The 25,926-nt window shown below is 39.4% G+C and overlaps 1 protein-coding gene across 2 annotated transcripts in view; it reads left to right on the top strand.

Annotated features, from left to right (window-relative positions):
* ATG10 (autophagy related 10) overlaps nt 1-22,395 on the top strand; it is a 43,311-nt gene extending 20,916 nt beyond the window's left edge. For both annotated transcript variants that reach the window (XM_053475233.1, XM_053475227.1), the window contains exons 4-7: nt 2,357-2,486; nt 7,842-7,939; nt 21,113-21,186; nt 22,270-22,395. In XM_053475233.1, coding sequence (XP_053331208.1) covers nt 2,357-2,486; nt 7,842-7,939; nt 21,113-21,186; nt 22,270-22,357 — 390 coding nt within the window. In that variant the 3' untranslated portion in view covers nt 22,358-22,395. The remainder of the gene's footprint in view (nt 1-2,356; nt 2,487-7,841; nt 7,940-21,112; nt 21,187-22,269) is intronic.
* The last annotated feature ends 3,531 nt before the right edge of the window (nt 22,396-25,926 follow it).

The raw sequence follows: 25,926 nt of genomic DNA, 5'->3' as shown, positions 1-25,926 counted from the left end.
ACGGGTGAAGATTAACCCTTAAAGCAACAGTTCCCTCATCCAGTGTTGAAAGGGAAAGTACCTTATTTACAGAATTTATTTATATGCACTTGGCGACCAAAACTTTGACCCGCTGGTAGATATGAATCTTTTTTATTTAAGTTTATTTTTAAAGTGATGTTGATTACAGCTTTTCTTATTAGAAATATCCTTCTATAGTTTCTTATTATAAACACGGTTATAAAGTTTTGCAGGACGCATAAAATATGAACATCCAATCCAGGACTGCCAGTACAGGACAACATAATGTAAAAATGTTACATATTGTTACAGCATTGATAGATTAGTTCCTTGTGTTGTTGAAAATATGGTTTTAGTTAACTGTGTAATAATAGCATATTGTTATATTATAGTTGTCCTGCACTGATAAATATATATATATTTTTATTTTAAAGAAAAACAATATACTTATAGTAGTCAGAATCACAGTAACATAAATGCTATGTTTCCCAAACAGTTTTTAATGGGAACCATTGCATTCCAAAATAATCATCAATCTTAACTCCTGCACCTGTATATATATATATATATATTTATTTTTTCTATATAAGTATTGATATAAAATGTGTCTTTTCTTCTTTGTGTTGCTGCTGGATCACATATTAAAATGCAGCCTCATCCCATTATATCTGTGATCGGAGCTTTGCAGAATAGTGAAATAGTCTCTTGAACTGCTGATGAGCAGAATACAAAAAGCTCCTACTTGGCTGACCAATACATTTTTTCAGTGCATTTTCCACTGGCTGATGGAAGAAACAAAATGTAAAAATTTTAAATATATGAAAATATCATGATTATACTTGATTTTCTGTTATGGATTGAGCTTTGGTTAATTCCAGTATCCCTTTAAGTACCCTGATCATCTAAACTTGGATGAACATGGAAACAGTATTCAAAAGCCTAGACTTTTGACCTACATTGTAATTTGCAAATTTAGCCCTATAAATGATAAAATTGTCAATGTTGTCCTCAAAATGCTGGTATAGTGTTATTGTGTTAATTAATACAAACTACATTACAATTATGGATTGACCGTTACAACAGATAAAATAAACTCTGAATAATAGTGATCAGGTCGATAAATCAAATTGTATGAATTGCATGTGATAAATACTATGTATGTGAAATAGATAACCTTTGCATGTTTGCACGCCTGCTGGGTGGAGTGGTAAATCTATGGATGTGGATATACTGCATATAATTACACTATATGATCAAAAGTATTGGGACACCTAACCATTACACCGATATGCGCTTGTTAGACATCCCATTCCAAAACCATGGCCAATAATATGGAATTGGCTATAACAGCCTCCACTCTTCTGGCTATTTCTGTGGGAATTTCTGCCCATTCATCCAGTACAGCATTTTTGGAGGTCAGGCACTGATGTTAAACAAGAAGAGCCTGGTTGGCAATCTTCATTCCAGTTTATCCCAAGGATGTCCGATGGGGTTAAGGTCAGGGCTCTGCAGGGGCACAGTCATGCTGCCAGAGGAAAGAGCCTTACCCAAACTGGAGCTACAAAGTTGCCTAAAATGTCTTTGTATGCTATAGCATCAATATTACCCTTCACTGGAACTATGAGGCCCAACCCCTGAAAAACAGCCATTATCCTTTCTTCTCCAAACTACACAGTAGGCACTATGCATTCCATCATTCATCACTCCCAGGAACATCTTTTCACTGCTCCCGAGTCTAGCTTAACATTGTGCATAGTGATCTTCGGCTTGTATGCAGCAGCTTGGCCATAGAAACTCATTTCATGAAGCTCCCGATTCACAGAGCCTGTGCGGATGTTGATTCTGGAGGCAGTTTGGGAATCTAGAGAGTGATGCTACAGAGAACGGTCGAGTTTTACACGCTTCAGCACTCGGCTCTGTGAGTGTCCATGGTCTACCACTTCACAGCTGAGCTGTTGTTATTCATAGACTCTTCCACTTCACAATAATAGTAGTTACTGCGGACCCAGGGCAGATCTAGCAGAATTTTCATGAACTGGCTCGTGGCAAAGTAGAGATTTCCACGTTTCACTGAGCTCTTCAGTATGACCCATTATACTGCCAATGTTACTCTATGGAGATGGCTGCCCATGTTAGCAATGGAGATGGCTCAAACACCCCCACTCAATAATTAGGAGGGGTGTCCACATATTCTTAGTCATATACTGTGCACCAAATGCAAGGATTCTGCACAAGTGGCTAAAATACTTTACTGTGACATTGAGTAATGTTTATGATTGACTTGTGTATTTTACATAAGCTTTGCATATATCTTTTTTTCTTTCATTGAGTATGTTTGTGTTTGCATAATTTTCAGGAGGGTGAGGCGATCGACTCTTCTGCAGTCCAGGTTGTTCAAGATTCGGAAGTGATCCGTTATGAATATCATGTGCTTTACTCCATTAGCTACCAAGCTCCCGTGCTCTATTTTAGAGCAAGCTTTCTCGGTAAGCCAGGGTTGTACCACAACCTTATTTTTTATTACTATTCTGACACCAGTTGTTCCTTGGGACAAAATTGTTGTGCCCCATACTGTAGACTGATATATTTTACTTAAGTTTATTTCAATGCATAATGTTTAATGGCAGCATAAGGTTTTGTAGTGTAATATTAATAAAAAAAAAATAAAAAAATAAAAATAAATATATATATGTATATTTTACCATAACCCAATTATTGACATTATTATTGCACATGTTACTGTATAGCATAATATTACATTTGGGGTACAGACACTAAACCGAAAGCTTACAGGAGAGGTGAACATTTCAGCTCCTTGATATCACAATACATGTTGTGAAGGTTCAACCTCAGTAAGCCCTACAGAAAAGAAGCTGGGTTTACTCTGAAAAATGCATAGTTAAAGGGACATTCGAGAGTCGCAGTCAGCCTAACCAACGAACGTAATTATTTGCATATACTTTATTTAACCTGTGGGGAAAAAATAAAAGTGGCTTAGCTCTGTGGTCCAATTTCGGCTGTTTAAAGCTGGAAAGTCTATGCGCATGGGGATCTTGTTAGGCCTCCCCCTGGGGACCCTCACTTTGCCGACCCTGGAGTTGACTGGTGGTAAGTATATTACTTGGTTGCAGGAGAAATGTTTGGCTGGGGAAAGAGGCAAATGCATTCTAAAGAATCCCTTGTGTGTGCAAGGGGGAAACACATGAAACTTTAAAGGGACCACCCCATTTCATATGCACTAAACAGCGTATGGCTGGAATGTTCCTTTAAAGAGGAAACAACATTTTTTTAAATATATTAAACATAAGTTTATTATTCTCCACGTGTAGCAGAATGACACAAATACTAGTATGCTGAATAAAGGTGATACAAAAGGTGATATACAATCACAAATAGAATATTTTCTTTTACTTCTGCAGCTTCAGGCAATGTATAGCATGCCAGGGCATTGGATGGATTCTATAGTTTTGACATCATTTTCAGGCTTGGTATTGAACTTTCACAGCTTGCCTGTAACATATGGATGTAAAGATTTTTATTAGTATTTATTTTTTACATTTTCTAATGTTAAAGTTTTTTTAGCAGCACTAGCCCAGAGCGTAATATAATAGTTTAATATATAAACACAGTAGTAGGAGATGATATATTTAATAGCCTTTTAAAATGCAATCGCATTTAAGTGCTCAAATAAAATCATTTGGGTTGTGTTTCAGTGCAGGCCACGGCTGGCATAAGATAATGTGGTTAACTACCACAAGATCAGTGTGCAGTTTATTAAATGTATACTTCCACTTTTAAACGAATAAAAAGATCACGGCTAGGTCAGATGCTGCATGAGGGTTATTGCTTAATCTTAACTCAAACTGAATATTGTTGCTTCTGGTAACTGGTTATGATTGCTAGCCTCCTGGCCGCCTTGCTTCCATCAATGTAGTTGATTTATTAATGGGGGACATATGAATTCCATGTTTTAGCTACAATCTCAGGTTTAGTCTGGATCTCTGATTTACCCCTAAAAAGTAGGGTGGAGGGGAGAAGCTTTGAGTGGTAGAGTTTGAATGAAGAGGAGATTTAGAAGATTAAGGCTAGCAGCCAGCGGGTAAGAAGTTAATAAAGTGGGAGAAGGTAAATAAAGCAGAGTGTGTGAGATAGGATCCCGAGTGCATTATGATTGTGAGAAGGGGGCCAGCAGTGATACTTGTGAACAGAAGTGTTTATCTCAGAGTGGAAGCAACAGTACAGAACGTAAACATGGAAAATAATTTGCTGGTCCCCTTCTCACAATCATGATGCACTCGGGATCGTCATACGTCGACATCATAGCTCATCTCCGGTGTATCTAACAACAGATGTGGCAAATGGAAGAAGATAAAATCTGTACTGACCTTACCCAGGGAGAAACACCAAACACCCCCATAATATGCAGCCTAAAAAATAAATATGAACTAGACATTTTCACTAGTGGGAATGTAGTATGCGTGTGTGTGTTTAGGTGTATGTGTGTGTGTGTATATATATATATATAGATATATATATATATATCTATATATATATATATATATAAAAAAATATAGACACCGATCAACCATAACATTATGACCACCGACAGTGGAACAACAGTGATAATCTTGTTATCATGGCACGTGTCAATGTGAGATAAATAAGGCAGCAAGTGAACATTTCATACTCAAAGTTGATGTGTTAGAAGCAGGAAAAATAGGCAAGCGTAAGGATCTGAACGAGTTTGACAAGGGCCAAATTCTGATGGCTAGATGACCATCAGAGCATCTCCCAAACTGCAGCTGTTGTGGGGTGTTCCCAGTCTGCAGTGGTCAGTAACTATCAAAAGTGGCCCAAGGAAGGCAAAGCAGTGACCTGGCAACAGAGTCATGGGTGGCCAAGGCTCATTGATGCATGTGGGGGGCAAAGACTGACCCATGTGGTGAAATCCAACAGATGAGCTACTGTAGCCCAAATTTCTGAAAAAGGCAATGCTGGTTCTGATAGAAAGGTGTCAGAACACACAGTGCATCACAGCTGGTTGCTTATGAGCAAGTATGTCAGGGTGCCCATGCTGACCCCCGTCCACTGCCTAAAGCACCTACAATGGGCACGTGAGCATAAGAACTGGACCACGGAGCAATGGAAGAAGGTGGCCAGGTCTTTTACATCACGTGGACGACTGGGTGTGTGTGTATCACTTACCTGGAGAACACACAGCACCAGGATGCATCCATCGAGGCCCCACCTCTCAACTTACAGGACTTAAAGGATCTGCTGCAACATCTTGGTGCCGAATCACACAGCACACCTTCAGAGGTCTAGTGGAGTTCATGTCTCGACGGGTCAGGGCTGTTTTGGTGGCAAAAGAGGAACCTACACAATATTAGGCAGGTGGTCATAATGTTATGGCTGAATGGGTTGTGTGTGTGTATGTATAAATACATATACATATATATATATATATATATATATATATATATATATATATATATATATATATATATATATATATATATATATATATATATATACACATACACACGTCCCAAACTACCCGTCGGGAAAAATCCTGTCAGAGAGAGAGTCTGAGTAGTGATAAAATCCATTGTTTCTCTGTAGGCTTACACATGTAATGTCACCGATTATACAACATTGCAAACATGTTGGGGTTTACAAATAACAGCTCAGGCATACATAGAGTCACCCTAGTAATTATTTGTGCATATCTGTTCTCAAGAGAAACTCAACAAAACAAGCTGCATAAATGGCTAAAATCCCCATAAAAATGTAAACGATAAATGCTATAAAACAGTCTCTGCTATAATTAGCATTCACCATAAGCAGTTAATCACCACAGAAAAGCTCTGAGAGACAAAACAAGTTGTTTAGCTTGTCAGCATCTGGGAGTCGGAGGTGTTGAAACATGACTGCTTGTATCTGCGTGTTTAGGTGCGAGCTCGAGCTTCTGTGCCACTGCCGTATTGTGTATCAAGAGCTCCACTTACAGTTCGCTTCCAGTAACTGTTCCCTGAAGCATGATTTCTGCTCATAAACGGTTCCCTCCTGTAGCTAAAGAACCTTGGCTCTTCCCCGTCTACACCTTTGCAATATGCATATGAGACTCCCAGAGGAAGGCTGGGACATTAATGTTTACACGTATGTTTAATTATACACATCTGGAGGCCAATGAATCCAGCAACATAGGCGCAGCCAAACAGAGCAGCGCACGCTCTTTTTCACAGCCTGTTATTGCAGGTGTACGCTACAGAGATTAGAACATGCTGCAAAACATGTGGAAACGTAACATTTCACAGCAGAAAAGAACCATTTGGTCCATCTAGTTTTAACGTTTCCCAGGATAATTTATTGGGTCCTTGGTCTTGTCTTATATTCATGGTAGCCTTATGCCTACCCCATGCATGTTTAAATTCCCTGTACCACTTCTGATGGGAGGCTTTTCCACTTATCTACCCTCCGTAAAGTAATATGTCTTTACATTACATATAACCGTCAGACCGCATAGTTTTAGACTGCCTCTTGTCTTTTTTAATTTTTTGAAATATGCAATATATCCCTCTTGCTCTATGTTGAATCCCTTTATGTTTTTAAATGTTTCCATCCTATCCCCTCTTGTAAAAACTGCCAGCTTCACCTTTTGACAACATTACATCCCGTTAGACTGTCTCGGGGGTACCTTACTTAATTAATTAACGAAGGGTTCTACGCGTGCAGCCCATAAAACCTCTAACATTTTGGCAACTAAACACATCAAAAATATAAAATGATGTCATAGAAGTTATAGGTCAGTTTATAAAATCACGCTGTGTATAAAAAATAGCATAGCATATACTTTTATGTAAACGTATATTGTATGGATAATATGTGACCTTTAAGGGTTATTCCTTATTTTAAGTCACTAGGCTTACAATATCCCTTCCTTTTCTCTGAATTTTGTATACATTTTTTATGTTATTTCTAAAACCACCACTAAGTGTCGTTCATTTTGTAAAAGAATGGCAAAAGGGGCTCGGATTACTCTTTAATTAATATTGATTTTTATCACATCTGCTGCTAAAGCTGATGCTCCACCATTTATCTGAACGCAACCTGCATGTCAGCAGTTCTGAATGAATTATTCTTAACTAGAATATCCACCTACTCTACTCTAACATTGTGTAAGTAGATGCAAAGTCACATTTTAGTCCCATCCTAACAGTCCAGTATAAGAGACCCCCAAGTTTATCGCACTTAGTGATGATCCGCACCAGTGCCTCGCACAAATGCACGTAAATAAGTCTGTTTCCAGATCATTGCTTTTATTTGTATGTCTGATGCAACGCTGATGCTTTAGATTATTATCTCCACAGCGAAATCTGCCAGAAACACTACAGTCCTATTTTCATTCCGTCAAATGTGTATTGTAATTCATTTTACACGGAGTCCAATGCATTTTATTGCACGCATTTATGTACATGCATTATTAAGTTAAAGAGACTTCCCCTGCTGCCTCAATTGAAATCAGGGGCATACCTCTGTATGCTTCTTGCACGTGCCCAGTAGAAGTCCTATTTGATGGGAGTCACAGTATCCAATCACATGCATTCTGTCGGAAAACAGATCTTTTGCTAGCGTACATGTGATTGGCTGCTGAGAAGGAGATAAAGGAGGCAGGACTCCACCAACAAATAATGCATGCAGTAAATGACATTGGAGTCCATGCAAAATGGACTCCAACGTGTGTTAAAAAAGTTTCCTTTATATTCTGTGAGGGTGGGTCTGAGGTTTTATCCTTGTATTTTTATATATGTTTTTCTTTTTTCTTTGTTTGATGTGTACAGATGGAAGACCTCTAACTCTGGAGGAGGTGTGGCAAAGCGTTCATAACTGCTATAGACCTCGATTATTACATGGGCCATGGGAAACAATCACACAGCAAGTAAGATAAATTGTAATACAAGTAATTACCAATTTTCATTTGATTTATTACTTTTTTAGGCTGAAAGTGCGCCTGAAAAGAAAACAGGCATTTGCATGATCAACATCACAATGTTGAATTGACTCCAATATGGGATACTCCTGTTACCTGTACATTTTCTTAAGCAATCCCAGGAAATAAATGTTGAATATAAAGAAACTTTTAAGAGTTCAAAAAAATACATTTGTCCCAAAATAATTCCTTTAATTTTCTTGTGAGTTGTTGCAACAGTAAGATGTAATCAATATCTGCTCTATAGTACTTTATCTGGGTCAACTCGACGGCCCTACCTGCCAGCCCCACTTTTTGTAAATAGACAAATTACTAAACGTTTCATTGCAACTAACTGTGAGTTATAACTGGAGTCGGCCTCACAGGTTGACATGAAATGTCGTGGAATAACATGGAATAGCAAGTAGCTCTTGTTCTCTAGCCAGTTCAACACAGCTTGAACCTTTGTGAATATAGACTGACAATGTACTGGCGGGGCCATCTCAGCAACTTATTCCAGGAGAAGCTCGGTGGGGGTGACTCTTCATAATGCTCACTGAAGTTGGTAAAATGTTTCAAAGTTGAAAAGTCAACTGGAAGCTCATGGTGAGTCCATAAAATAACAAGAGGCGAGGTTGTGCATACTGTATGTCCATTGCCCAGACTTGTAGACATAAAGCATGGAAACTCAAAACTAACATGAACTCCAGCCCAATCTTTGGGGCATCCTAAAATAGTAAAATCCTGCTTCAAAGATAACTGTACTCTGGGGTCATTTGCTGATAATAACCTCACACAGCCTTACTAGAAACTAAGAGGAAGATTGAGTAAAACCTGCAACTTTTGGGAACAGCAATCTGAGCCTATTATAAAACCTCAGTCTTATTACTATCCAGTTGGAGCCACTAGTAATGTATCCAACTGACTGCATCACAAAGATATGATAATACAATGAGCGGCCAGTGTCAGTTGGGGAGAAGTAATAGACTACTTTATGAGGGTGAGCCCAAAATGGAATATGTACCATCTCTGCGGTGGGTCAGTAATGTGGACATCACTGGTATTTGTCTTGTTTGTGAATACACTTTATATATGTATCTAAGACTACAGTGATATCTGTGTTAATGTTGGTCATTTAGTTTGTAACCAACAGCTCACTTTAGGCATTCATACTTTGCTTGCAGTCCTGTCTGCCATATCTAAGCATCTGTAACTTAAGCGCTTAAAGAATCTAATCTATCTGTCTAGCCTTTTGTTTTCTCTCTGTTTTACATGTAACTAGGACCTTTAGAATATCAAATGTGTGATGGGAGATCTGTTTTACAGCTTTTTGTCCCAGATACAGCTATCCAGAGCTTTTTGTATTTTTTTTTATCTGGGCTGAAAAAATCAGTGATTAATGTAACTCTTTGGGCTGTGAATATGAAGCAAGGGCTGCTGGTAGTCTTAAAAGTTGTAAGAACATTAATCAACAGGAGACAATTAACTACGCGGAATCAAAAAGACTAATAATTGTTACAATATGCAGGTCATTTTCTCAAAGTGTGTGACATGCTATTTTTAATCCATGTCTAATAACAATATTGGAACACTCTCCAAGGATCTGTCTGGAAGTGAAGAACTGGAGTGCCACCTAAGGCATGAATGATTTCACGGGTGTGTATGCAGGCAATACTTAAAATGAACAATGCGTTGTAGTGATTGAAATCCTCTTCGGCAGCAGTTGTCTTTTCTTCCCATTCATCCGGCTGTGTGTTAACATTCAGCACCCCATATCTGCATCTGTTTTAAATTGCACAAAATCAATTACAAGGCACAGCTGCTTAACAAAACCTTCAAATGATTCTGTAAGTCTCTGTGGGTATTTCCTGATGGCTTGTAATAACATCAATTTTCTGCACCTGTATAAATGTGTGTGCGAGGCGTGCTTAAATCTGAATCGACAAGGAAATTAAATAGTAGTTATTGCTGACTTAGAATTGCAATGTCAGTGTAAACCATGGCTCCTGTTTTAAAGATGAATTGTGTGTTAATTCAGAGCAGAGCCGGCCTTAGGTGTTCCGGCGCCCTGTGCGAACTACTCCTCTGGCGCCCCCCCTCACTACCCCCCCTCTGCCCCTTCAAACTACCCCCCCCGCCCCTTCAAACTACCCCCCCCGCCCCTTCAAACTACCCCCCCCGCCCCTTCAAACTACCCCCCCCTCTGCCCCTTCAAACTACCCCCCCTCTGCCCCTTCAAACTACCCCCCCTCTGCCCCTTCAAACTACCCCCCCTGCCCCTTCAAACTACCCCCCCCTGCCCCTTCAAACTACCCCCCCTCTGCCCCTTCAAACTACCCCCCCTCTGCCCCTTCAAACCGCACAGGGCGCCACACTCCAGGGGGCGCCGCCGCCGGGTCCTCCACCGCCGCCGCTGCTGCCGCCGCCGCCACGGGGTCCTCCGCCGCCGCGGGGTCCTCCGCTGCCACCGCCGCCGCCGCCGCGGGGTCCTCCTCCGCTGCCGCCGCCGCGGGGTCCTCCTCCTCCGCCGCCCCCGCTGCACCTAAATGAAAACGTTGTTTTTTTTGTTGTTGGTTTTTTTAACTTTATTTAACATCCTCCATGTTAAATAAAGTTAAAAAAAACTTTATTTAACATGGAGGTTATTAAATAAAGTTAAAAAAACCAACAACAAAAAAAACAACGTTTTCATTTAGGTGCAGAGGGGGCGGCAGCGGAGGAGGACCCCGCGGCGGCGGCAGCGGCAGCGGAGGAGGACCCCGCGGCGGCGGCGGAGGACCCCGCGGCGGCGGCGGCGGGGGAGGACCCGGCGGCGGCGGCGGCGCCCCCTGGAGTGTGGCGCCCTGTGCGGTCGCACAGGTCGCACACCCCAAAGGCCGGCCCTGATTCAGAGAGACATAGTAAGGTTGATTAAAAAAAAAAAAAAAAAAAAAAAAAAAAAAGTTCTAGGTTTAATTATATACACATACCACCCAACAGTGTTTTTTTGCATCATAGTCCCAATTTTTGGGGACTAATCCTGCTGTCCCAGGTTGCTGCCCCACTGCAGTGGGGATTATGGGCGGTTGGGGAGATCATCCAACCTCCTGTGACCAGCCCAGGGAGATGTAAAATTAATTAATGTTGCAGCACAGACCGCCATCGCAGCTCTCACATGGCTAACTTGCGACATTCCAAGGTGGCACTTTGGGTAAGGTGGGCTCATAGCCATACCTCTAACCCTGCCCATTTATGGGGGCCAGTCCCACCCATTTTGTGTGCTGGCCACACCCCTCTCCAACCCACATGTTTTCAGATTTGTGTCAGGAGGTGTCTAATATACAGAATGGGGACCTATCGAGTGACACCATATCAGTTTATACAGATCAGGGTTGGACAAAGTTTTGACTACTTAGTACAGGTCACAATATGATGAAAAATTGCAACTTTGTGAAACTGAGTGGGTGCTAATTTGTCAATGAGGTATGATATTTATACAGAAAGTGTCATGAACCTTACCAGGTCAGGAAATAGTCAGCTCAGGGTTAACGGTTAATTCATAATGAGAACCAAGTACAAAAGGAAAATAAGGCACACAGTTGTCCAGAGACAGATTAGTTAATCCAAGACAGATAAATGATATATCTTTTGTTGAAGACAATTCATAAAGCAAAGCATAAAATAAAGAACATGAAAGTTCATAGCGTGAAGTCTATGAGAAAATCCAATTGGAACTGTCATAGTAACAACAGCTCATGAAAGCAGGTAGGCAGATATACACCATATACACCGGTGATTACAGTTCTTTTACCCCAGAGTTAATAGCTGAAGTCCAAGTGAGATATTGGATCTATAAGGAGTATTGGTGTGACAGCAGCAGAGTTGATGTTCCAATAAGACTTCTTATAAAGATACACAGGCTTCTGTAGTTGAGGAACTTGAGTCTAGTAATCTTCATTCCAATGGAACCAGGTTCTTTAGTCAGGTAAATGCAGGTTAGATCACAGGATATCAGGAGCTAGATTACACCGCCTGTAAGATCATGACAGTCTTAATGTAAAGGCACCTAACAAACAGGGGACGGGCCAGATATAGGCCTGGTAATCAGGTAAGTCCAGGTTAAAGTCAGACCAGACAATTGCCAGGTAGAGTGACCCCTGGTGGTTGAAATAGGTAAATCATATGAAACAAAGGGTTACACTTCAAAGATCCTGCAGTCAGGATAGAATCCTGACTGAAAGTTATAACTATGGCCAACGAATGAAGCCTCTACTGCCGGTTATTATCGTGTGCGATATACCATAGCTACTGCCCATAAACACATGAAGAAAATGATGCATCGTGTTACTCAGTTGGGGTTTTCAAGGATTTTGTCTTGACGTTAACTATCATATATATAGTGTTCAATAGCCACTTATTTCCAACTGGAATAATGTCAAACCTTCATCTCTAATAATACAGAAAACTATAAAAAGTAAACTGTGAAAGTAAGCATTGTTTGGAGCTGGGGTGTTCCAGAGATCTTAACGTTAAGCCAGATTTTAGTTACAGATCGATCTGGATATATATAATATTCTAAGTAAGCAAGAAGTGGACTGTCAGGAATACCACCGGTCTCCAGTGACAATGATATTTAAAAATTATTGCAGGGAACCACTCTTATTTATGTTAATTGTTAAAATATCTAATTTAGATTTTTTTAGCATTGATTAAAACAGTGATGCATGTCTCCAGAAACTGAAATAAATGAATGTTCATTTATTCAGTTGTGATTGTAATAGCTGAAGAGTATTATATATATTTTCCCCTTGAGAACACGTTTCTGGGCATCACTGAGTCTTTGGATGATTTACTGAATACTGTAGCTAACTGCTTTGCTGTCACACTTCATATAAACCGTAACTGTAGCCAGTTCAAGTGAATAGTAATATTAAAGCTACAGCATGCCAAGACATTTTGGACAATGCTATGCTTCCAAGTTTGTGGGAATAGTTTGGAGAAGGCCCAATTCTATTCCAGCATGACTGTGCCCCAGTGTACAAAGCGAGGTCCATAAAGGCATGGTTGGATGAGTTTGGTGTGGAAGAACTTGACTGGCCGCACAGAACCCTGACCTCAACCCCATCAAACACCTTTGGGATGAACTGGGGAGATTACGAGCGAGGCCTTCTCATCCAACATCAGTCCTTGGCCTCACAAATTCTCTACTGGATGAATGGGCATAAATTCCCAGAGAAATGCTACAAAATCTTGTGGAAAGCCTTCCCAAGAGAGTGGAAGCGATTATAGCTGCAAAGAGGAGACCATCTACATATTAATTACCATAGTCTTGGAATGGGATACCCAATAAGTTCATATGAGTGTGATGGTCATATAGTGAATTTCCCATTTTCCTTCAAAAAAGCAAACTGAAATTAGCTTATATAGGAAGTTTTAACAAGCGTACCTGCAATACAAATTCTTCAATGCTTCAAACTTCAAAAAGTTTTTATATATTTCATTGATCCTAGTTAGTTGTTATAAGCTCCCTTGTTTCTCATTTGTTTAGCAGGTTGCACATCAGCCTCAAACTCTAGATACCAGTATTTACCACATAACAAAAAAAACTGTTTTAGTCTATACTAAGGTGAGAAACTATATATTACATAAGGTAGGAATCTGAGTTGGTAATAAGTTTCTCATTAAATCTGCACTACGTTTAAATGCGCACTACATGCCGCTTTTGTATTTTGTTTCTTTCCTTTATCGTCATAACCATTTTTTTTAGAAACATGATTAAAGGGCACGTCTAATCTATAGAATATTCCTTTTTTATTTATCAAAACTTGCAGCCCTGAATAACTAAAATAATGAATGGGCATATTGGGGAAGAGATACTTAGCAATGCATATGTAAGAATATTTTTAAGCGCGGGTTAGAAAATGTCAGTTATGAAGAAAAAGAAAAACTCCTTCCAAAGCTTTTTATTCACGCAGGTTAAGGCCGGCACTGTAGATTATATTACTTGCGGAAAGCAGCGAGATGCCATCTCTCAATGAAGGCGATATCTACTTCCAGTAACTGAATCCTCACCCTTCACGGCTGACATACCGTATTTGCTCGATTATAAGACGACCCTGATTATAAGACGACCCCCCAAAATCTGAATATTAACTTAGGAAAAAAAGAAAAAGCCTGAATATAAGACGACCCCAAAGGAAAAAAGTTTTACCAGTAAATGTTAATTCATGTAAACTATTTTTTTTAATAAAAGCTATGATTGAAAAAAATATTTTTTTTTGTTTTTATTTCTTGTATTTTCCAACCTGTCCCCCAGTTACACACATCTGCCCCCAGGCTTGCCACACCAATATGGCACTGTGGCCCATGATATGCCTTTTAACCCTCTATATGCCACTGTGCCCTATGGTATGCCTTTTGACCCCCTATGTGCCACTCTGCCTCCAGAAATGCCTTATACCCCTATATCCCATTCTGGCATTTAGGGGGTTAAAATGCATATTATGGGGCAGAGTGGCATATAGGGAGGTATAAGGCATTCCAGGAGGCAGAGTGGCATTAAGGGAGTTAAAAGGCATTATATAGAGCACTCTGCCTCCAGAAATGCCTTATACCCCTATATGCCACTCTGGCATTTAGGGGGTTAAAAGGCATATTATGGGGCAGAGTGGCATATAGGGAGGTATAAGGCATTTCAGGAGGCAGAGTGCACTATTAAATGCCCCCTTAACGCCACTCTGCCTCCTGAAATGCCTTATACCTCCCTATATGCCACTCTGCCCCATAATATGCCTTTTAACCCCCTAAGTGCCAGAGTGGCATATAGGGGTATAAGGCATTCCAGAAATGCCCTACACACACACACACACACACACACACACACACACACACACACACACACACACACACACACACACACACACACACACACACTTACTTACCGGTGCCTCCAATTTCCTGCTGTATTGCCGGGGCAGCGGGTTGACGTCTCATTCCGCGGCAGCCGGAAGGAGGTGGAGTTGGCAGCGGGGGTTTGTATGCGTCCGTCGCAAATACCTTCCCCGGCTGTCAGAGATCAGAGTTCCCCGCACCGGAACTCTGATCTCTGACAGTCGGGGAAGGTATTTGCGACGGACGCATACAAACCTCCGCTGCCAACTTCACCTCCGGAAGCACCGGTGTGTGTGGGGGGGGGGGCGTTAAATTGGGGGGGGGGGGGCGACGACAGGAGGATCCAGGTCCCCTGCAGCGGTGCGGGGGATCTGGATCTTAGTCTCATAATCAGACCTCTATTTGAGGTCTGATTAGAAGACGACCCCGATTATAAGACGAGGGGTATTTTTCAGAGCATTTGCTCTGAAAAAAACCTCGTCTTATAATCGAGCAAATACGGTAGTTCATGCTATGATTTAACAAAGGGTAATATAGAAAAGCCTGTCGCATACCGTCACAATGTACATTATCGAAGTTTTGCGAAAAGGAAACAAAATGATGGAAATTATGCTTTTAGCTATTTTGTGTTTTCTCTCTCTATTAAACCATTTGGAAAGCTATTTGATAAACAAGCTACACTTGGCTATGGAGAGAATCTTTGTAATCTTAAACTGGAGCCTTCGTTCTGTGAATAAACCTTATCAGCTTTTCCAATAATCTCAGATTTTCTGTTCGGTATTTTATCTTAAGTGGTTTAAATAAACCTATTTTTTAGGATTATTGCACTAAAGAAGGTAGCTGCATGGACTTAGTCTTTCACAGCCATCATTTTTGTATAGCAATAGGTATATTAACATATATATAGGAAGAAATATATGCCGTTTAAACCTATTTATGGGGGGGCATGTTAAGTAATACGTTGGACTAAATAACCTCATTGTAAAGACATGGGGCAGGTCTATAACAAAAAGTACTTTGGATAATTCTGTTTTACCATCTTAATACAGTGCTTACAGGTTAACAAAGGGCCAGAACGATGGGTACGTCCAGGTTGTAACCTCCAGTCTGTCAATCTTCAGTTTATAAATATAAATCTCATCCTATATAACATGATTGAGTTATAACATGATATAACAAAAAAGAACCATTAATTAGAATACCTGCTAGGTATCTTAGAGCTTTCAAGACACCCCCAGTTGGATAGTTGCTCTAAGCAATCAAGCTCCGTTTGGGAATTGAAGAAGATATTAATTTCCCGCAAGGGTACATGGGTATAAAGCGAGGATAGCTTTGTCTGTGCTTTGCTATAGAGATCTCCTTTACTGTGACGGTTAAACTGTTCAGAGCTATAGAAATATTAAACCGACAGCATCAAAAATCACATGCGATTTGTAGGGTCCATTGTGTTTTAGTGAACGGCTCAAATAAAAGCCCAACTTGGGAATTTGCCTTTCAGCATCAATTTCCCAAATACTGTAAATCAACCATGATCCGTTCTACGGTACAGAGAGCTCTGGATGTGGCACTTTCATGCACTGTAATCGTCTGGTTTTCAAGTTTATGGACATAATAAATCTTTACAATAGATTTCACTATTATACCTGAAACTTTACAATTTTTGCTAAATTATTGACCCATTTAAAGCTTCACTCAATCTGTCATTTGAATGTCATAAAAAGGTCTATTCTTATGCAAAGCGATTTGACTCTTTGAGAGCTAGATTGGTTTCCACAGAATTCGAAGACAATGGACTAAAGTCTGAAAAATAAAGTGCCTTTGAAACGCGTGCCTGTAAATAACTCTTGAATCGCTGTTTTATTATATGTAGAACATACCAAATGTTCCACATATCAATGGTTCGTTCACTATACTGTTCGTTTCACTAAACGGTGAGTTGTATGTAATGCGCTGTACCCGGGAATATTATTCACCTGTTTTAACAGTGTAAAAATGTAAATACTGGCTGGTGTTTTTTGCTTGGCAACGTGGATGTTGTCTTCTCCCCTACAATACATCTTATCCTCTGTAGTTGGGGCGTTGTCATTCTGATACATGCATTCATTTGATGGCCTTCTTCAGTAGTGTAGACGTCTATAAAACATATGGAAAGGCACCTGTTTGGGCTCTATGGACCCTCCGTCCTACATTTTAGAAAACAGGTGAGATATATCACCGACATCCAGTGACAGCTATGAGGTTTTACTACCTTTGTCTGCCAACTATCTATGTAAAACAACATACAGTACCTTAACTCTGCTTAAATAGGTTGACCTATGATGAGTCTTTGCTCTGGGAGTCTGAGCTGGTCTCGTCACAGGAGTAGTACCCGGGGCACAGAAAAGGGGCAAATTTCAAGGCTATTTTGCTCCTTTATTATGCAGAAAGTATTTTCTCCTTTCCCAATTATGTAAACTACCACAGTCTCTCAATGGATATTTCATTCTGCGATCCTTTGCTTAGCAGACGATCTGAGGTGGATGGCACCTGAGTAATTATTCTACCCACCCCATATCCATCCTGCAATCTGAGAAGATACAGGGAACAGCTCATGATCTATATTTTGCCGTTCTGTACCAGGAACTTGTGGCAGATTTCTGTCATCAGGCAATATAGTCGATGATATCATGCCTCATAGGGCAACACAATACTGTATGGAAGCTTCTTGAGAAAACCATCTACATGTATTTTGGCCAAAGCACATATGCTTATCTGCACGTCAAGGCACACTCTCTGGGTACTTTAATATGAATTCCTGACTTTGTTTTAAATAAAATCCTCATAGCTCCTGATGACGCTGCAGCGTAACGACTCCTTCAGTGTCCACTGTTGGCACCAGTTTGGGCAGCTGAAGGTGCCTTCACCAGCCATCATGATGGGAACTTGTGCATGCACACTGCAGAGGAAACATGCCAGATATATAGAGGGGTATCTGATGCATTTGGATTTGCAAAATACATTATTATTGTATGAGGGCTGCAGTGTATACATTTGGATGTTTGGATTTGAGATCAGGTAACGTGTAACTGTTTTAAACATTTCCATGTGTTCCTGGTACACCCATCCTTTAGACACTGAACCCAGCAGTGGACAATGTTTCACTAGTGTGCTTACTTTACCAATTTAGGTTGCATATATATATATATATATATATATATATATATATATATATATATATATATATATATATATATATATATATATATATCACTGTTCTTTCAGAAATGCCATATAATACCCTGCAATTAATTAAAATACAGCACCCAATTGTCGCTTTTAGCAAATCCTTTGTTCTCTTGTAATCTGACATTAACTCCCACCTGGTAATTAAATCTATGCATCAGTACCCAAGCTCCAGTAAGTTCTACAGGGTGAAAAAGAAAAAGAAAAAAAAAACCCATGATTTTAACCATTTCAGTCTTTCTGTCAGCATGTACACTTGAAATACTGTTTTCAAATCTGATCTGCTGTGTAGAGGGAAAATACAAGAAACAGAGAGAGAGAAGCAGCTGTGAAGCATTTAATAAAACAGTGTGGGCTAAAGTGAGATGCTTGCCACGGCATTACTGTAACCTTTTTAATGTGTACGCACAGAACGCACGCGGAAGAGCGCCCGCTTCCCCTGGACCCAGGTGCCCTAGGCCACGACCCACTACAATATTCCACTGCCCACTGTGAGTTTTATCAGAATTAACCAGAATACAGGACTATTGCAATTACCTGTTTTTGGAAAACGGTACTCTTTACACCAAAATAATTTGTTGGAAATCAGCCTGTGGTGGCAACTGTTTGATGGGTTGAGGGTGATGGCTTTTATATGATCATCATAGAAGAAGATGCAGAGTCACAGGATTCAGCGGGCTCTTCTTCTGATCAAATTCTCATTTGAAATTTATAAACTAATATTTGACTAATGAGAGATTAAATGTAAGAATGAAGTTTATTCTATGTAAAGTATCTTTCTTGTATTAATACATACAATTTGTACCCTAAAAAAGTAGGATAGTAGGAGAAGGGCTGGTGGGTGCCACTTGACTCTTTATGGGTTGGGTGACTGGGTACATAGGCATAGTGTTTTTAATCTACTTTCTTACTAAAGAGCATGTATCATGTGGTGCCCACCAGAACAATCCAGTTGGGTCTGAATAATTTGAATTTACTTATGAAAAATATTGTGCAAATAAAGTATTTAAAGGGACTGCTTCAACCTACATATGCATTATTTATACCTTGTCCACAAAAAAAAAAAGAACTGCATAGGAAGTTAGGAACATACTATATTTCACGCCCGCCTTGGCTGGATAGAGCTGTGCTTGGAAGTACTCTCATTGAAATGATTGGGAGCACCGAATACGCATGGAAGACCTGAAAACCTTGCAGGATGGAGGTGAAAACTAAGCACTTGCACCCGAGCAGGAGATGCGCTCGGTTGAATGCGTCTCCTGTGTAGGACAGGAGCTGAAGGTCATGTATGTAAATCAAAACACAAATCCTGTCTGATTGAAGCAACGCTTGTTGCTTTTGCTTCTAATATTACAGTGTGCGTGGTTTTAACTTAATTAAAAAATACGTTAGGGGGCACAGATTTTTAAGATCATTTGAAGTTCACAATATTCTTTCCAGGCTTCCAACCATTCGTTTTCTAAAATTAAAACAAAATTACATTTCCATTAATAAAGTAACAAGAAGCTTCTACTAGGAGACATACAGGCATAAGAACAGCAGATGGTAGCATTATCATATGGTTCCGTTGCCTTTGGCTAGAAGAACATATGTGATAAAACTTTGTACTGCTAGAAAAGTGCTTTCCTGTAACAGATACACTGATGTGAGGAAAGACCTATGAAATACATTTGCCTTAAAAATATGACTTAAAAGATCTTGTTGGATTCCATCTATATTGTTAATAGAATAAGAGACTTGTATTTGGTGGGAGCACAGGGAAAGGGGGGGTAGATTTTGGGTGAATTGAGTGGATTAATGTGAAAGCAGCCTGATTCTGCTTCCAAAACCTGCATTTGGAATTCCTGGGTTTATGGTTTTGTCCAAAATCTTAGGTTTTGAATGTATCTTTTTGCTGTGTTGCTGATTTATTATCAATATTTAATGATATTATTGTACAGGTATTGAGGTTTGAGATGGACCATTTCAAAACTTTTCTGTAAAGAGAGTGTTAGCAATAGAGTATGTGGGAGCGAGACGGCTTCAATTCTCTGAATTCATTGTGCATTTTAAAGGAATGGTCCCGCAGCAGAGGCTCACCAGTTACCTTACCTTACAATGAAAAGTAAAGTCTGTGAGATGAAACTGCAACTCTCCTGCAAACTTACTTTTCAAACCCTTGTGTCGTAGCGATGTAAGGTATCCATGATTTAAGACAAACCCACATTTACACCTTATTTACAAGTTTCTGGTATGTGGGTTATTTGATACAATTGCAGTAACACTTTTTTCCCCCATTACCTTTAGGATAGTTTAACCCATTAATGACCAGATCTGGTAACAATCCACACGTCATTCTGACCACTAACAGAATGTAGATAGGGTCATAAATAAACTAAATGCCTCTGTAAAGCCAACAAAAGTGACTGATCGGTTGTTTGTTCTTTTCTTTCTGGGTACATTATAAGGTGGATTTTGTATGCCTTTTGGAACTTTAGGGCCAAGTTTGATACACGTTTTTGCTTATGATTTGAAGTCTCGTTGTCTTTTGAAAATCAGAATAGGCTTCCACTGCTAGTCTGCCCATTGTACTTCTGAATTTCTCTACAATAACACACTGCCATAAAATAATTATCATCGCCTCACTTTAAATAGTTTGCAGTATTTTTGAATATCACTTACTGTGCTATTTATCTAAAATCCATATGTATTATGCATATTACAAATTACTGCCCTGCTAAGATTTATACAGTTTATCCAAAGTTTTTCAGTACTATTTTGTGTACGTCTGTTTTTTTAAAAATAATTTTATATATGTGAGAATACATTTCTGTAATTGTGTTTGAATTGGCAGTAATGTCTCAAAATGAATACAGAATAATACATTAATTTAAATAACCATATGTGATAGTTGCAGTAATAGCGTTTATTAAGTGTTGAACTGTCGTTGAAACTCATGCTGACTATATTAGGGGTCTCACTGTCTAAATGTAGCACAGTCTGTCGAGAAGACTTTTGGTCTTTTGTCTTTTAAATTAATGTCCGACTCTTCTCTTTTTTTACACATTTAAGGAGCATCCAATTCTGGGGCAACCATTTTTTGTGCTTCATCCATGTCGGACCAATGAATTCATGTCATCAATCAGGTAAGAACCAGGCATATAAGTAATACTTTTTCAGCCAAAAAAATGATACCTCCTTACTTCCCGCACCCCCTTACTTACTCACGGGATCATGACAATATAACATCATGAGTAAATCATGTCCCTTCTGCTACTAGATACATATCACAGTCTCCCTGCATAATGTATAGTTTAATCAAGTGTTTGTCTCAGTGCATCACTGTACACCCAGCACCAGTGTTCATACAAACAAATGTGATAACCCCCCCTCCCAAAAAAGAGAGAAATACTAAAAATAAGCTGAAGTGCAGAAAAATCTAAATAAAAAATATATAATAGAATAGGATTTACTCCTTTTCATTGGATTGAGAGACACCTCTTGTGTATTAAAATTCATCAGTGTGTATATATATATATATAGACAAAGATATAAAACAGAAAAATACAATAGTGTAATGTTGTCACAGCCTTTATGCTATTACATATACCCCACAGGTATGGGAACATCGGGTATCAACAGTGGATGTCCTCAAGGAGGTCTCATCAAGAGGCTTCTCTCATCCCAATTTAAAGCCTATTTTATTATATTTTTTATTTAGATTTTTTGCACTTAATCTCACTCTAGTACTTTTTCTGTGAGATTTCTTCACCAGTTGACTTATTCATTATACGGGGCCAGCTCAGCCCTTCTTACTGAGAAACATGCCAGTGTTGGACCTTTATGACAGTAACATCAGGGAGTTAAAACTATAAATCCCTTTCCAACTCTCCCTTTAGTGAATACACCCCACAGACCCCTCTTAATGTATCACTTTCCGGTAAATGGATGTGAGGTGAGTCGCCAGTCCCGGATTTTAGGCTGGTTGCTCCCATTTGTTTTTTAATTTCAGCGGTTAAGCCTTCAAGACTTTCTAGGAAAGAATCGGTTACTGAAAATATTTTAGATCTTTCTATTTTTTCTTCTGAATTACTGTGCCATAAATTAGTAAGAGTCACTTGTGCCAAGAGTCCGCGGGAACGGGGTTTGGCTACTGCTGCTGAAAGCAAAGAGCTCTTTGAGATGACGGAATGTTTAATATGTAATAAAATGCATCTTTTCATTTTCAGAAATGGAAATTACGTTACATCCTGGTTAAGCACAGTGGGCCCTGTGGTTGGGCTAACTCTGCCACTAAGTTATGGAAAAGCCATGTAAAGGTACATTCGAAACTTTTACTTTTGGTATTTCTTATTTGATCAAGCATTGAGGGTACAAAATGCCCTTTCAAACTTGAATGTACTGTACATTATTATGTGTTATAATCCAATAATAATCCAGTTAAGGCATTCTATATGGGATACAGCGAATGTGGCCAATCACTATGCAGATGTTTTGGCATCTAAGTTTGGAGCTGCGTTACACCATTTGAAATTATTTATTGCCTGAGATCTTACAGACCAGCCATTATATCTGTTATAACAACGCTTAAATACATTAGAAAGATTTAAAACATACATTTTGATTTCCATTTCGATTTTGTAGGATTCTGGATCAGAGGATTTACTGTCTTTGGCCAAAAAGCAAACCCTGTTAACATGCAAATCTTATATAGGAGATATTTATGGTCAGCTGTTTGTGGACTTGGATGCTCTGCATGGACAGGGAAAACAAGCAGCTGCAATTTAAACTGTGGCTCGGCGGCGGTACCTAGGGGAACAGCTGGGGTTTAATTTATTTACTGGTGTCCGGGACTGCTGGTATGAGAGCTTTTGAGAATAAAGTAACAGCAAACAGATCACTTTATTGGCTGTGAATTGCATCACCACGGGGTGTATTCAGTCTATCATGTTCTGATGGTCACAGAAAACACACATATCCTTCCTTTCTACAACTATAAAATATGTTTCTGTTAAAATCTAATTTTCATTAGCTGAATATTCCAAAAGAAAACATTCAATAATCACCATAAGCGAGATTGAAAATAAGTTGCTAGACCACAATATTACATTAGATTTCTAGGTGATGGATCTAATATACTCTCAGAACTCTCCACCAGTAAAGAAAACCTTATTGATGGTTATATGACCTGCAGGAACGTCACACTGGTTACTGTCACCACTGCCCTACTTCTACCATAGTTGGCACAGTCAGGCTCCTCTTGCACATGGTGCCAGCTGCCATGCTACCAGTTCAGTGTCACCGGACCCCATTGAGCACCTGCCTCCTGGTGGCGCATTATGTATTTATGTATATTTTTTACAGATTTACCTGGCACTCTGCAATCTACAGTATAATAGCGAGGCACAATAAGTACATTATTCATACAGACATTTTGATGGCGCTACTATCGGTATGAATACATTAGGAAAGGAGGTCCCTGCCCTATACATCTTACCGTGTAAATAATAGTACGGAGTGGGCAGACATACAGATTCATTTGCAATTTAGACGAGTTCTGATGTAAGGAAAAACAGCTCTGTATACTGCAAGGAGGTGATCCCCAACGTGTCAGGGAGTCATTTCTAGTCACCATGGCCTCCCAGGTTCGTCGATCCTGGGCTTTATGGCTGCAGGTATATGCTATGGGTTATATTTGTGTTTACTGTAACACATATATTAGTTTTTTCTTTTTTATTATTATTTTGCAATGCTTTTGCCTAGAAGTGAGTTGTGATGACAGTTGTTTACTAGCAGTTATGAGGAATATTAATAGCAAACAGACCGGACGTTGGTTAGTGTTTGCCTTTGTTGCTCGGTGCATCCCACTTAGCGCTTGTGCTTCCATTGTTCTTTCACGCTATGTGACTTTACAGTTGCCGATCTGCAGATGGGCTTACGTGTTTTTCTTCAGATACATTACTGGGTACAAAGCAAAGTCTTCCCACACACTGGAGGAGATTCTTACTCATCTTATGGATGTTATTGATCTCTGTTCCAAAATCTTCATCTGGAAAAAATGATTTCAATTCTAATTCATGGCTTTTTTCTGATGAGCATCGTAAACAAAAAGAGAATGAATGGTGTTAGCGTTGTTCCTACTGACAGCAGCTCCCAAGTCCTGCTGGCAATATAATCTTCCTACTTAGCCAGGACATTTGGAATAAATATTACAATTTCCTTTTTAATATTGTTTACCCTTCTGATTTACGGGCATCTTCAACATTCTATTATATATATGTTTTTATATTACTTGTGAGCATCGTATAAAGCCATTTTCACTGCTTTGTTTTTCTACAGGTTCAAAGTATCTGTCATGACTTTTTGTTTATTCTGTATTCTCAGGCCAAGATTTGAACCCAACTGTTGGCACCTTCGTGGATAGCATCCCTTAAAGCCCATGGCACATTTCAGATGTGATAGCGTAGTGACGGACCGCCTACAGCGGATGCTAAATGGACCAAAGAAAGTTTACTCGTGAACGGATTTTTATATAGTGGCTGCATTGCCAAGCTGATATAACTTTATATGCCACAAAACGTTAAATTTCTTAATTTTGCTAGTTTAGGTAAAAAATCAATAGTGCATTTACTATGGACTGTAAATTAGTAGATGAATTGATAGTTTTCCAGAATTAAAATGAGGCACAATGTGGTTGTAGATAGAGAAGAAAAAAAGTTAACCTAATGAAAAAATACAGTGTGTGGTCATATGTACAGATTAAATATTTATATATACGAAAGCCGAAAACTTGTGGATGATTTTATCAATCATCTGAGAATCAGATGGAAATTTACAAAAAAGGGTTTTGCGAAGCTGAAATATAAATGGTTTAGATTTTATTTAGGACAAAACTCTGAAAAAGAAACATTAGAAATTAAGCCAAGTTCTTAAGGGACAACAATCTCTTTGCTTGGTAAACGTGAGGTTCTAGTGATTTTTCTTTTGGCACTGCTGTCACATTAGTGATACATGGCCAATAACAGAGAAATAAGCAGTTTCTAAACAAATTTCCAATAAGCTTGCTTTACAGAAACCGGTGAGATGGTTCCAGCTAAGTCTACTTACGTTATATACTACTTACATCCTGTTTACCCATTATACAGTGCTATGGCATATGATGGTGCTATATAAAATGTGTAGAGGGTGGGATTTAATTATCTCCATGATACAAAAAGCCATGAGTGCTTGCTATTGAAAAGTAAGTAAACAGACTAGCTGCACCCACCATGTTTCAGTTTCTCTAAACAAGTTTCCGAAGAAGCTGCCTACCAGAGCATCATTCTCTTCCCTTGCTTTATCCAGCGCAAAGTTAGATAGCACTGGCTTTTTGCAACCAAGTGTAGAAATCCCACTCCAGCTTATGTCACCGGTATACATTGGCTCTTTACTCTAGGCTTGATAATAGTCCCATAATTTGATTTGTGCTATTCTTATGGTTGTCTTATTTATGAATCTTTTGAAAATCTTACTTGGCTTGTTTAAAATGACAAAGGGACACTGGCCATCGTACGCAGCAATGCAGAATTACTTACATTTTCCATGCTGACCATCTCGTAAATGCATGTGGAATTCTGCAGACTCCATCCCATTTGACCCTTTCCCCACCATCTCCATGCACATGATATACTCCCCTCCAGCACTGGCTCTGGGAAGGGGTGTCTAGGTGTTACGCCAGGCATGTCGAGCTTTGATGGTCAGACTAAATATTTGTTTATTCCTTGCCTTGAACACAAATTAAGTTGGTCACAAATTTGACTAAATTCTCATGTGCAGGGTATAGTGTCATAGCTGGGTTACACCCTCAAGGGCTATTTCTGAGACCCCTATCAAACCTAAGGACATAC

This window comes from Spea bombifrons, chromosome 1 (genome assembly GCF_027358695.1).
Source record: "Spea bombifrons isolate aSpeBom1 chromosome 1, aSpeBom1.2.pri, whole genome shotgun sequence".
Taxonomy (NCBI): Eukaryota; Metazoa; Chordata; class Amphibia; order Anura; family Pelobatidae; genus Spea; species Spea bombifrons.
The sequence above is the reverse complement of the archived record's forward strand: the minus strand, read 5'-3'. Positions and strand labels throughout refer to the sequence as shown.